The sequence below is a fragment of the Schistosoma mansoni genome (assembly GCF_000237925.1).
Source record: "Schistosoma mansoni, WGS project CABG00000000 data, supercontig 0163, strain Puerto Rico, whole genome shotgun sequence".
NCBI classification, from domain to species: domain Eukaryota; kingdom Metazoa; phylum Platyhelminthes; class Trematoda; order Strigeidida; family Schistosomatidae; genus Schistosoma; species Schistosoma mansoni.
Genome location: NW_017386052.1, coordinates 216,318 through 230,779, shown reverse-complemented (window position 1 = coordinate 230,779; position 14,462 = coordinate 216,318). Strand labels below are relative to the sequence as shown.

Sequence of the window (14,462 nt, the reverse complement as noted above, 5' to 3'; positions counted from 1 at the left end):
TTCGGGAAGATTAAAGTAAAACATATCAAGTGAATTTAAACTTCACCCCATTGCACAAGCAAGTGGCTATCAGGACACAGTAGCTAAGTGGATAATGCGATGGCGTTTGACGCGAACGGTACTGGGTTGGAGTCCCAGAGTGAACATCAACTCTAAGATGTAGGTTCATTCGGCTGACGAGTCCCAAATAGGAAGAAGTGGCGCGAGTCCTGGACTCCACTGCTAGCCACTATCTATCTTTGATTTTGAATTTATTTTTCTCCATTGTTATTTTTATTGATCTGCATAAAATATCGCTAATGGAGAAGCTTAAAATAAGTCACTCTTATTTAGAGAAGAAGTTGGTAAATTTGTTGTCCACTATGCCGACGAAAGTTTCACATCCAGCCAAAAAGATACAACATCATCAAAATCATCTGTATGTGACCTATTTAGATGGTGAGTCTACTTAAGGTTGAACAGGAATTTTATGACCGGGCTTACGTCAAAATCACACGTCATAGTAGATATCTAATCTGACTTGCCCTATCATGAGAATCAAGTGAAACGACTTTTTTCGTGACTGTGCAGTTCAAATAGCATCTTACCGAAACAACAACATGTATTAGTAAGAACAGACTAGATAAGTAAAGAGGAAGATCACTACTGCATAGGCCTGTCCATGGCGTGCAACTAAATAATTCGTGTTGGTTATTCTTAATCTTGAAATGGCTCGGTAATCTGTTCAAAACTCACTGGTATGGTGTCTAAAGTAGAAACAGTTCAGCTTAATAGATTGCTCGACTAGGACTCAGTGATATTGTACTAGCTATATACATCCACTTGAACTGAGAATCTTCCTCATTTCAAGGTTAGAGTACACATAGCTAGCCATATTGATTGATCTGGATCTTTTTCTTTTCAAAACCAATGTATGATGTAAAATAGGTAGCTTCGATTAGAATAAAGTACAAGTGTTCCAAATTTTTCAAATTTCATTATTTGATATCAAACCCTTATTTCATAATTCACATTTTGTTTTCTCCTTTAAAAAAAATTAAGATTCAAACGAGTCGAAGTATGGAAACTATGATCGTAATATTCGATCGAAATCCGATAATTTACTTGAGAATATTGATTTCACAACAGATCCGGGTCATTTTAGTCAAGGTGATCTGTATAGAAATAATAGTGTTTCACCAAAAAAACTTAATAGAAACGAATTTGAAAGGAACGAAGTATGTTGTCTTAACTATTTATCTAGTTTATTTATGTAATTGTAACTTTTTATTGCTATGGAGTGACATCGGATAAAGAAAAACATTGAAAACCAGAAAACACTGACTAGTGGATCGATGACCCTGCAGAAGATCGGACTCAGAACTTTCCAACTACTGTGGTGAAATTTAACGGTTCACTATTCTAACTTCAGTTAGTTCGCGGCTACTGTCCATTGTGAACTGTGTCGCTTGTTTTACTCCTGGACTCTATTGTACTCAAGTGATTACTGCTTCTCATTACAACTCAGAAAATTCCCTCTCAGGTTAGGAACTAGGAAGTAGATGGTTTTAATTAATATAAAGGATTTGTGGAGACTTTTGGGTCTCATGCTCTACATTACTATTGGATCATTGTGAGAGGTAATTCCCGCAATCCTAATGAGAAGCCATGACCAATGAAGTTCAATCTCGTTGGGTTATCTACCAGTTACCTACCGGTGGCATTGAAAGATGGTTGTGGAATATCGCGAAGTTGATTGAAGTTAGACTTGCGGATCACTGGATGCCAACTCGGTGTTCTACGGCTTATTAATTCATCTTCACATAACCTGAAGCTTCTGACATCGATCCTCTATTGAGTCTTGTGCTTTATAACTCCTAGACGTTCTTAAGATCAAATCAGTTCTCGATTCAAGCTATTGGATCAAGCAATCTCAATAAACCTCTGTACAATATTGCTGCTAGTACATATAGGGTTCGCTTATATAACTGTTTTACATGCAGTTCTGTGATTTGGATGAAATGTATTATTCACTGTCTAGAATAAACCTGTGTATCTTGAGCATTTCATATAGTCTAGGTATTATAGAATCGTCATTTGGTGGAATTGTTTGTACATAATGTTCTGTTCCTCTCAAGATGTTCGTATTTTACCTTTTCATGATTATTCCCATTTCATATTTAAAATGTTTTTTTCGATTATCAAAATAGATTATTACTCATTTTGTCTATGGGATATTACTGAGTTAACAGCTAGACCACCATGGAAAACCTGGACGCACTGGACGGCCGTTTCGTCCCATTGTGGGACTTCTGAGCAGTGCCCATCCACGATCCCGCCCCACGAGGTTCGAACCCAGCACCTATCAGTCTTGTGCGCGTGCGCTTAACCACTAGACCACTGAGCCGGTATCCAACGGTGTTAATGTCGGACTTCAACTAATCCACGAAATTTAGCAACCATTCACCACTGTCTTCAGTGAGTTACTATCTCACAACAGACCTGGTTGAACTCCACTGGTCACTGCTTCTCACTAGAACTCCAGGAAATACCTCATGGAGCCAGTCACTAGTGAGTATATGATCATCATTAGAAGAGGGTTTTGTGGTGGTCTAGCTTTAATTGACTTATGGTTTCAACTATATAAAATTACTAAAATCTCCACAAAACCCTCTTCTAACATTTCAATCTATTTAATCAGTAAATTAAGTTCAATATGAATAAATTGCTTTTTTTATTTTCAGGTAGTCAAAGATTCAGTTTTTGAACAGCCAAGTACCATTGATAAAAGTTCACCGAAAAAACCATCTTCGTCATCTTTTGGTACTCGTGGACAAAATTCCGATGCCATATATGCTAATCTTTCTAGTTAGTTTACTTAATTTATCATTTTTTTTAATTTTCAGAATGGGGTTCTGTGAAGATTGTAGCAATTTAATGATTGAATTCATGAGTCTATCTAAGCTAAACCACCATTGAAAAACTGGGAGCACTGAACGGTCGTTTCGTCCTAGTATGGGACTCCTCAGCATTGCTCATCCATGACTATGCACCAAGGGGATTTGAACCCAAGACTTTCGGTTTCGCGCGCGAAGGCTTAACCTTCACACCAGTGGAGTTCAATCGTGCCTGTTGTGAGGCAGTTACTCACTGAAGACAATGGTCGACGGTCGTGCAATATCATGGATTGGTTGCAGTTAGACATTAACACCGGTGGATGGCGGTCGGCTCTATGGTCTAGAGGTTAAGCGTTCGCGCGTGAGACCGAAGGTTGTGTGTTCGAATCGCGAGTGCGGGATCGTGGATGTGCACCGTTGAGGAGTCCCATCCTAATACGAAACGGCCTTGAAATAGAGCTTCCAAGTTTTCTATGGTGATCTAGCTTAAATTGACTCACAAATTCAACTACCAGATTTTTTATTTGTATATTCAGTGTATCACTGTTGCTTAAGTTTTATGTACTACTACTACTACTACTACTACGACGACGACTAAGACTACTACACAGTAGTTTAATTTCCCGTATTCAATCAAAATGAATAGTATAATTCAAAGTTCATGGTCTACATTTCTATGCAGTCGGTATACACACTCTTGAAACTTGACCAACGCACCTATACTTAGATAGAAAATAGTAGCCAAACTATAATGCTTTCAATCTATGCATATTTGTAAGTAATTACACAGGTTTATATATTGACATTCGAACACTTTGATCATGGTTAATTGAATCATTCGTTTACTTGGAATACTTCAACTTACATTTTATGTGTCTTTGACATATCATGTGATCTGTCTGACCTTGCTCATTACTACTTATCAATATATAATATACATTTAGAGGAATAGTTTCGCTTTAATTAGAATATTCAAACTCAAGAATTATCCCTTATCAAAATCTTCTCTTTGAAGCTTTTAAAACTTTAGGGTCACTAGTATGGTTGGTTATTGTGGCTAAACTACGCTTAAAATGAGGTTTCTGATCTCTTCTGTAAGTCGTTAGCACACTTAGTTGACCAGACATTAACGATCGTATTTTTTGTTAGACAGTATAAAATAAGCAGTTAAATGTGAAATTTTATGCGATGGCTTATTTAAGATTTCAAACAAATTTGCTATCAATAACCAGAAGAGTTGACCGGTATAGAATTTCAAGCGTTTATAAAATCTTATATAGTTAAGATCATGAGTCAATTGAAGCTAGACGAACGTGAAAAACCTGGAAGCACTGGACGGCCGTTTCGTCCTTTTGTGGGACTCCTCAGCAGTGCGCATCCACGATTCCGCCTCGCGAGATTCCGACCCAGGACCTACCAGTCTCGCGCCAGAGCACCTAACCTCTAGACCACTGAGCCGTCATCCAACGGTGTTAATGTTTATAAAATCTATCAATCGACAGGGGGGGACAAAAAAAACACCCTTTTAAGCATTACAAAAAACATTCTGATATACATTTTATATTGGTTGTTTAGATTTTTCCATTAGTGTTAAGGACTTCAATTGATCATTCTCTTTTGACATATATACATTCTGTGCCTATTGCCTCGATATTGCCAGTAAGTCAAAAATGTACATAAAATAAGGTTTATATACTATATTAGCGACTTTATCTATTTACTGATCAAGTTCCATAGAATCTAGAAGTCAACTAGAAAGTTAGCAATCGAGTAACCTACCTAAACGTTGTTTGTACATTGATATTGGCATTCATGAGTAGACCGGACCTACTAATCAGCAATCAGATGAATTAATAATTTCCATTAATGACAACTACAAGTTAATTCATATTTTAATCAACTGAAGATCAATAATTTCTATTTACGGACCTGAGGTTACTAGACAAAGATAATAAATCGGTTGATAAGATTGTACTTCTTCATCGCCTGAGGTGCTTGGGACATGTTTTTTGTACTCTCAACCATCGCTCACTTAAATGAAGGACTTTCTGTGGTGAAGAAATAGGTTAAAAGAAAGCTAGGTGCTGTCAACTGAATGCATAGCACCAGTTCATGAAGTCATTGACTGTTGATATTGTTGAGAAGACCCAGAAAACTCCTCGAAAAAAGCCCAAAGGGGCCCTGAAAACGCTGAGAAACATCTTATCCGGTCAGCATTCAATGGAAGTATCTCAGAAGCATCTAGAGAGTGAAGAGTTACTTGTCACATTTCTGATTGAATAATTACCTATCCTGCTACTATGTTTAGAAGGGTTCTATAACTTTACAGAAACCTAAGACCACCTGAGATGCTATAAATATCCTAGATTTTCTGTACCTTGGAGTAAACCGTTCTTTCGATATTTTTCGCCTTTTCTCTCATATTCAAGTTGCCATGCATATTTAGCCTGATGATTACTAGAAGAGCTTAGGAAACCGAATCAAGCGTTCGATTCGAAGATTTATCACAAATAAGCCCTGTTCTAAACCTCAGACTACTTGGATGCGATTCATCAGATTATCGTGATCAGATGTTAGAGACACAAAGTGACATAATTCGAAATCGGTCACGATTGTTTAAATGTATTCACTCTTTGTCTTAAAATACTTCTACATTTTATTCCACTAGTTCATTCTCGGGCATTCCCAAATCTTGCTTACTTCTATCACCAGGCTTACTCTGAAACTTGTTTTAATAATTTCATCTCACTATGCTGAAACAGTATGGTAACCTGAAATAATGTACACCTATATCATGTTCTACACTGTTAATAACTCACTTACAGTCCACTGACTTGTAAGAAATAAGAATTCATCAAATGCTATTATTCAATTAAAATAACTGATTCACTGATAACTTTCATCTTGAGGGAACGGGTGATCCCTGACGGATTCGATCCCGTGTCACCCAGCTTCACAGTCAGAGATGTTACCACTGAGTTATTCGGGCCGCGACCGACCTCCTATGGGAGTGAGATGTAATCACAATTGATTGATCACTGGGTGATGATCAATGTCATGCGTGCCAAATCCATCTTAGTGCTTATCGAATGCTACCGATCAAGTTGCAATGTGACTACTACTCTAGGTGGCTTGACACTGCGGCCGCGGCCCGAATAGCTCAACGGTAACGTCTCCGACTGTGAAGCTGGGTGACACGCGATCGAATCCGTCAGGGAGCACCAGTTCCCTCAAGATTACAGGTACACCTTGCTGACGGGTGCCAAGTATCACGAAACCCAGGTTCAGGGTTTCCTGTTGACCCCCTCCAATCACTATCTTATCTCAACATAGTGCACGTAGTGTCAAGCCACCTAGACTAGTGGCCACATTGCAACTTGATCGATAGCATTCGATCAACACTAAGAAGGACTTGCCACGCATGACATTGATCACCACCCAGTGATCAATCAATTGTGACTAATAACTTTCATTTCTATATTCGTTAATGTTCTCTTTTTTTTCCTTTTCAAACTACTTTTAAGGACCCTCCATGCAAGAAACTAAATTATTCAGTGAAACACATACAAATCTTGATAGTATTCCGACAAATCTATCTGATAATCATAATCATTACTATCGCAATTCTAAAAGAGGTACTATAGTATCAAATTGTTCATCTATTATGGAACAAAATAAAATACAATCAATTAAACCATCATTATTACCACAAACAAATACAATGATAAATAAATATAAATTAAATTTATATGATTCTTCAAGACGAGTAAGTGATATTGATTTATTGAAGTATCTTTTTACTTCACAAAAGATAATCTTCATTATATAATCTTGTGTAATGTTTGAAATTATGTACTATGGGCTAGATTTACTTAAATGGCTATCAGAACTCAGTAGCTGAGTGGATAACACAATGGTGTTTGAAGCGAACGGTACTAGGTTCGAGTCCCAGAGTGAACATCAACTCTGAGATGCAGGTACATCCAGCTGACGAGTCCAAAATGGGAAGAAACGCGCGTCAAACTGGATTCCACTGCTAGCCACTATCCATCTTTGCTTACCATGCTTGTGAATTTAGGCTATATCGAGGCGATACGCACAGTATGCACATATGCCAATTAGAGACTGACCAGTTGCAGTCCTAACACATCGATAGGAAGATTCAAACAAACAATACTAAGTGAACTCAAACTTCACCTCATTGCACAAGAAAATAGCTATCAGGACTCAGTAGCTGAGTGGATAACGCATTGGCGTTTGAAACGTACGGTACTAGGTTCGAGTCCCAGAGTGAATATCAACTTTGAGATGTAGGTACATCCAGCTGATGCACGTCCTGGATTCCACAGCTAGCCACTATCGATCTTCGCTTATAAAGCTTGTGATTTAAGGCAATATTGAGGCATTACACACAGTATGCACATATTGACTTATTGAAGTATCCTTTTACTTCACAAAAAATAATCTTCATTATTTAATCTTGTGTAATGTTTGAAATTATGTATTATTGACTAAATTTACTTATATAGCTATCAGGACTCAGTAGCTGAGTAGATAACACGATAGCGTTTGAAGCAAACGTTACTGAGTTCGAGTCCCAGAGTGAATATCAACTCTGAGATGCAGGTACATCCAATCGGTGAGTCCCAAGTAAGAAGAAGCGGCGCGAGTCCTGGATCCTACTGCTAGCCACTACCGATCTTTGCTTATAAAGCTTGTGACTTAAGGCAATATCGAGGCAATACGCACGGTACCCACATATAATAAATGAGAGGCTGATCAATTAAAACCCTAAACACCAATGGGAAGATACAAGCAAACGATACCAAGTAAATTATTTAGAATTAGAACAATGCATGGGTGCTTTATTTTTGTATAGAACTTTGTTACTAGTGAATATTTGTTACCTCTAAGTAGTGTAAGGGTTATGCAAACCTATTTTTATATACTGCCATCTATTTTCAATGTGTTCTAATATGCTTTTCTACTTTTTTTGTTTCAATTCTTTAAAGTATCTAATAGATGTTCTTAAATTACTCGACGGTCTTGTTGTCGTTTCACAACTTTTTTTCAATCTAAATGTTCTACCAGAACTGTAGTTAACATGCAATACATTTCATGGTCATTCATATCAGTAGTAAACTGGGGATCGGAAATGATCATGAGTAAATACATACGTTTGATGTTTTTATCACAACAAGAAGTTGATAGTCATCATGGTAGAAGACCATACTTAAAGCCTCTAATACTCTTACTGAAATTCTTCATCTCATTGAAATGAGATTTTTTCTACGATACATAAATAGTCTTTATTATTTGATGAACTGTCTGATAGTTTTTTTCTACGTTAATCAACAAACTAAATAGATTGTTTCTTGTATTTATTAGAAAACTTGTGTTTTAATGCTTTTAGATAGATAACACTATAACCCATAGATTGATTGGTGCCTGATTAATGATCAACGTCATATTCGTCTACTTTTCAGTGTTAATCACATTCTATCGATCCGCACTGAACGCTAAATAAGCCCGATATTTATAACTTTTCAGGGATCAGTAAATGTAAATATCTCATTCCTACAAAAGGTCAACCGCCGCTTGAATAGCTCTGTGGTAATATTTCAGACTATGAAATTGAGTGACATTGGTTTAAATCTCATACGGGATATCAGTTTACTCAAAGTTACAGGAATGCCTTGGTGGCAGGTCACAACTATCACGAAACATAAGTCAGTACATGATTTGCTGCCAGTTACCTGCAATCATCTAACAGATTGTGAATTCGTATAGAAAAGCACTTTAACACCACAGAAATTCTATTCTTTTATTCGTTTGTAAATAGTACAGATAGTTAAATTGCATAGATATAAATTTATTCTTTTCTCTCTTTTCTTTTGTCTTGCAATTCTCATTTTGAATAAAAAAACCTTCCACAGTCATCTTTAAATCAAGACAATATCAATTCAGCTGGATCTCTTGAAAGTATGGTAAGAAATGTAATCATTATTTCTTTTGTTCCGAAAATGATTTTTGGCGTAAATTAGTCTTTAACAGAAACGAACATAATCATTCAACTTGTTGTTGTATGGAAACTGTAGATATTTTATCATTATACACAATTAGATATTTAACACTTGGTTTGAATCCCAATATCGAATTCAACACTGAAATGTAGATTTTTCTAGCTGAATAGTACTAAATGAGGTATAATGTTCATCCCAGTTTACACTGCTGGCTACAATTCATCTATTGTCCAAGTGTTTTAAATTGGTTATATCAATCTAAAACTAACCCAGTCACACTTAGTGGAGAAACTCTGAAAGAGGTGAAAACATTCACGTACCTGGGAAGCATAATTGATGAACAAGGAGGATTTGATGTAGACATAAAGGCGAGGATTGGCAAAGCAAGGACAGCATTCCTACAATTCAATAACATATGGAACTCAAAACAACTGTCAACTAACTTCAAAGTGAGAATCTTCAATACGAACGTCAAGACAGTTCTACTGTACGGAGCTAAAACGTGGAGAACTACTATATCTATTGTAAAGGAGGTACAAGTATTTATAAACAGTTGTCTACGCAAAATACTCAACATTCACTGACTGGATTCTATCAGCAACAGCGTTTTATGGGGGAGGACAAACCAGCTTCGAGCTGTAGAGGAAATTAGGAAAAGACATTGGAAGTGGATCGGACATAAATTGAGGAAATCACCAAACTTCATCACGAGACAATTCCTGACTTGGAATACGGAAGGGAAGCGGAAAAGTGGAAGGCCAAAGAACACATTACGCCGGGAGATTGAAGCAGATATGAAAAGGATGAATGTTAACTAAAAAGAACTGGAAAGAACTGCCCAGGACATGGTTGAATGGAGAATACTGGTGGGTGGCCTATACTCCTCCACGAGGGGTAACAGGCGTAAGTAAGTAAGTAAGTAATATTAATCTAAAGGACTACCTCATATAATTTTGGCAAATGGGTTAGGATTTTAGGATGAACTATTTGCTGAACAGGCAAATATTTCATTATTAATATCAGTGCCTGAAGTTTAACTGTACACTCATCCATGAATATGAGTTTGTACAATTGACTCCATTTAGTGCCTTACATTCAAGCAAGTTGATGAGTTTTTTTTTTTGAAAAACTGAGGGTATCTTAAACTGGTGACTTGATTCGTTCTCTTTTATCAACCTTTACAAAATTTCAAATAAAACAAGCTTTTAGTGAATTTGTCGAAGTTATAAACTAGCCACGTTTTAATTTGACAAGTTAGAAAACTACCAGTATGGGATTGTGGAGATAGTCAAATTTTTTTAATGAGATCATGAGTCGATCGATGTTAAACCACCATTGAAAACCTTGAAGCACTGGATGACCGTTTCGTACCAGTATGGGACTCCTCAGCAGTAGGCATCCACGATCCCACACGCATGATTCGTTGCATTCCGGCTCAGTGGTCTATCGGTTAAGTGCTCTGGCTCGAGACTGGTGGGTCCTGGGTTCGAATCTCGCTCGCGAGGCGGGATCGTGGATGAGCACTGCTGAGGAGTCTTGCAATAGGACGAGACGGCCGTCCAGAGCTTCCAGGTTTTCCTTGGTGGTCTAGCTTCAATTGACTCATGATTTCAACCATTAAAAAGCACTGAAATCTCCACAAAACCCCTTCTGATTTACAGACTTATCATAGATCTTGATTTATAATAACAAGCAATTATTCCAGCTTCTATGATTTGTGTTAGTCATCAAGATTATCAGTTTTTATTCATAGCTTTTCATTTTTATTATTAACACTTTAATCATAGTTCACTACCCAAGAGCAAAATACACCTGATGAATATTTCATTGCTACACCGAGATCATCTTCACGTAAAGATGTTGGCAGAAATAGTGATATTGAAAATGCTGATGAAATTATTATACCAAGAAAGAAAGAAGATAAAATTAATTCATTAAGAAATGTTCTACTAAGACAAAGGTAGGTTAGTAGTTTCTCTCATTATTATTATTATTTATAATTTAAACACATAAATATTGGTACAAGGAAGCACCAGATACATATGCGCCACACAAATCTCATTCGATTTGCTTGAGGGCTGTGATACTGCCCAGGTGCCCAAACCGAAGCAAGTGGTTTTCTTAGGGAGCCACACCCGGAGCCTTTGACCTAAAGGTCTGATCCACAAGGCAGTGGAGCATGGTGAGGAGATACAGTCCCATGATAGCCGGTGACCAACAATTGATTCATGCGCCATTTTTTCCCTCAGGATACTGGAGCCAGCCCATATGCACCATTGGTTATGAATCAGGGTTTTCCAACTCTACTAGGTGGACTTTTCGTGTTCACCAACCCGGTTAAAGCGCCGGACATTCGCTTTTCGTCCTCTCAATTTTGTAAACGACACCCATGGTGCGAGAAGGCAGTGAGTAGGACTTCCCTGGCAGAGGCTATATACGCGTGGTCATATGAGAGCATTTGGAGAGAGAAAGCGAACTCTCTCCACTTTCGGCCGTACCACGGCATTTGAGGGCAAGTGTGGCAACTGACTGTTGCCATGACTTTAAGATACAATGTTATCTAACGGAACATCTTTGATAGATATGAGTTCTGTATTCAAAATTTATCGATAAATATTAGTGGAAATTCTAATATGTAACAATTTGAATTCTGGTCAGCTAATCCTTCAGTTATGAGCAGTGTAAAACCTGATACGTATGAGCATCAGTCTAAGTTGCCACAGCACATTAAAACTGTTAGATGAAATTATCAGGAAAAATTCCATGGTAATTAAAGTAACAACAATAACAGTGGTAGAAAAAATGACAAGACATAGGCAACATGGTTCGAGAAAAGTGAATGGCTATGGAAATAAAAAACGGCAATGGATGAGTGCATCTATACTATTTCAATCCATTTTGAACTACATCCAACATCTTTAGCCGTTGGTTACTACTATTCTGTGAAAATCAACCAAGTTGTCTGCATCTACTAACGTGGATTTTCATTGTAACATGCTGTGTATATATAATTAGAATGAAAGCTTGTAGAAATTGTTTATTTTGATAAACTGATATGCTTATCCTGTCATAATACTGTTAATAAACTGTGACCTATAGAGTTTAGCCATTTAGGGAGATGAGATAGATATCCCCGATGGTATGAGATGATGGCTTTATTATTTATCACGAATTGACTAAAATAAGAAATATTGGCAATTGGGTTTTGATCCACTTACCTAAGGGTAGCGATACTAATTGGTCACTGAGTGGTTACCAGTGTTATATCTGTCTAGATATTAGTATTGGTCTATTTTTGTCGGTCACGTTTCAGTGTGCCACGGATCTGGGTGACTCGATATCATGTCTAATATGTTTTGATATTAGGTGGATAAGAATAGTCGGCAGGAAACCAGAACCTTGATTTTGTGTTCGGACTCACTAGTAACTCGTACCTGTAATCCTGACCGGAACTGCACTCTGCTAGACTCATGCCCATATCACCCGGCCTTACAGTCGGCAAAAATCGAACAAACATGACCCTAGTTGTTCCGAAATAAATGCAAATGTCTCATTCTCACACGAACAGTTTAGTTCTGGCGTCTCAGATCTCGAGGCTAGGTGGCCCCAACTCAAATTCATCACAGAGTATCACTTCCGACCAACTAAGCAACCTAGATGTTGTGAGGTTGTGTGCTCATTCTTATGGATTCCTATTCTAGAATGATACAGCTGCTTATTGCTCCCTGATTTTCAACCCTTGCCTAAGCAATGTTATTTCATCGAGAAATCCAATGATATCCGATGACATAAACTATTATTTCATTTCAATACATTTATTTTTTATATATCTCTTCTCATTCCCTCTCTCTCCAGTTTAACAGATTCATCAGTTTACAATCAAACTGATGATCGTTTCTATCATGGGAATCAATTACAAGAAACAAACACTGTCATAGCTGAACGAGTTCGATTAATGACAATTAAACAACAATTAGCTAAAGAAGCAGCTAGCACAAGTGCACGTAAGTGTACAACAGTGTTATTGTTACTTTCTTCCATCAATATTCTTTTACTAGGACGAAACAGCTGTCCATTAATGCCTCCAAGTTTTCATTAGTAGTCTAACATTGATCATTGGTTCATGATTTGTGCAATATAATTTAATCATTTAATCAACATCCAATGGTTTATATTTTCCAACAAGTTGATTCACAATCGGATTGTCTCACACTTAAACATGCGCTACTATGTATAACTTATATATTATGGCTGTCTGATAATCACTCTTTGAAAATTCATCCTGACTAGTTAAATTTAGTTTTGTGTAATTTGTAATAATTTAATGGTTGAATTCATGAGTTGATTTAAGCTGGACCACCCTGAAAAACCTGGAAACACTGGATGGCCATCTCGCACTAGCATGGTACTACTCAGCAATGCTCATTCACGATCCTGCATACAGGATTCGAGCCCAGGATCTTGGGTCTCGCTCGCGAACACCTAACCTCTAGACCCCTGAGCCGGTATGCAGCGAACCACGCATGTGGGATCTTGGATGCCCTCTGCTGAGGAGTCCCATACTAGGACGAAATGGCCGTCCAATGCTTCCATGTTTGTCAAAGTTCACTTGGTTTACTACAATTCACGACGAAAATCACGAACAGGAATTTTGAAAATAACCTACTACAAGACAGTTTTAAATTTATTTACATAGTTAGTGGGAACTAGATCAATGTAAAAGCTACTTATATCACGAAATATTATTAACTATGAAGCTGTTGTTATTGAAAAACTGAGTAAAATCATTAAACACTTGTTGTTAGTTTGTGTTATATCCTCAGGAAATCACTTACTAATTAGTTAGAGGGTGAATTTGAGTTTCTGTTTTCGGCATCGGTTTTTCCTATGCTGATCATCCATCATGTGTTTTGCAATACAAGACTCCAAATATCAATTTGTTCATAGGTCCTCTAATATGTCAAGTTGTCACACTTTTTTCAAAGATCATTCTCAAGGTATTTCTAAGCATATGATGTTTGTGTTATATCGACTAAGTGAATGCGTGCCCTATTAATATATGAACGCCCAATGAGAGAAGAGTGAATTTATCGATCGGATCAATGATTCATAAAATCGTATGATCAGTCTTGAGTACTACTCGGTCCTGCTTTCTGCCTAGCCTAGCCAGTTAAGTCCAGAACACCAATACAGCCTCGGCAATATCAATCATTATTCACAAGCATACTAGGTTTATATACAAACCAAACAGACCACATCGTACCAAAAAAATAGAAAATAACATTTGTACAATAATTGGCCAAATGTGGCTGTGAATAGGGGGGAAAGTAATCAATAAACTGATGATAATTATCAGAAGGGGTTTTGTGGAGATTTTTAGTAATTTATAGAGTTGAGACCATGAGTCAATTGAAGCTAGACCACCATGGGAAACCTGGAAGCACTGGACGGCCGTTTCGTCCTATTATGGGACTCCTCAGCAGTGCGCATCCACGAACCCACTCTCGCGGGATTCGAACCCAGGACCTACCAGTTTCGAGCCGAAACCCTTAACCGATAGACC

The 14,462-nt window shown here is 37.5% G+C and overlaps 1 protein-coding gene and 1 non-coding gene across 2 annotated transcripts in view; both read left to right on the top strand.

Annotated features, from left to right (window-relative positions):
* The window catches only part of Smp_138040 (hypothetical protein), a 47,163-nt gene that overhangs the window by 30,493 nt on the left and 2,208 nt on the right, over positions 1-14,462 (top strand). Inside the window, exons 14-19 of the mRNA XM_018797709.1 lie at positions 1,042-1,217; positions 2,724-2,847; positions 6,401-6,642; positions 8,813-8,863; positions 10,687-10,859; positions 12,755-12,903. Coding sequence (XP_018646763.1) covers positions 1,042-1,217; positions 2,724-2,847; positions 6,401-6,642; positions 8,813-8,863; positions 10,687-10,859; positions 12,755-12,903 — 915 coding nt within the window. The remainder of the gene's footprint in view (positions 1-1,041; positions 1,218-2,723; positions 2,848-6,400; positions 6,643-8,812; positions 8,864-10,686; positions 10,860-12,754; positions 12,904-14,462) is intronic.
* The window catches only part of Smp_tRNA_00537_Pseudo_CGA.1.1, a 70-nt gene continuing 66 nt past the window's right edge, over positions 14,459-14,462 (top strand). Inside the window, exon 1 of the tRNA in view lies at positions 14,459-14,462. This exon is cut by the window's right edge and continues 66 nt beyond it. This is a non-coding gene — a tRNA.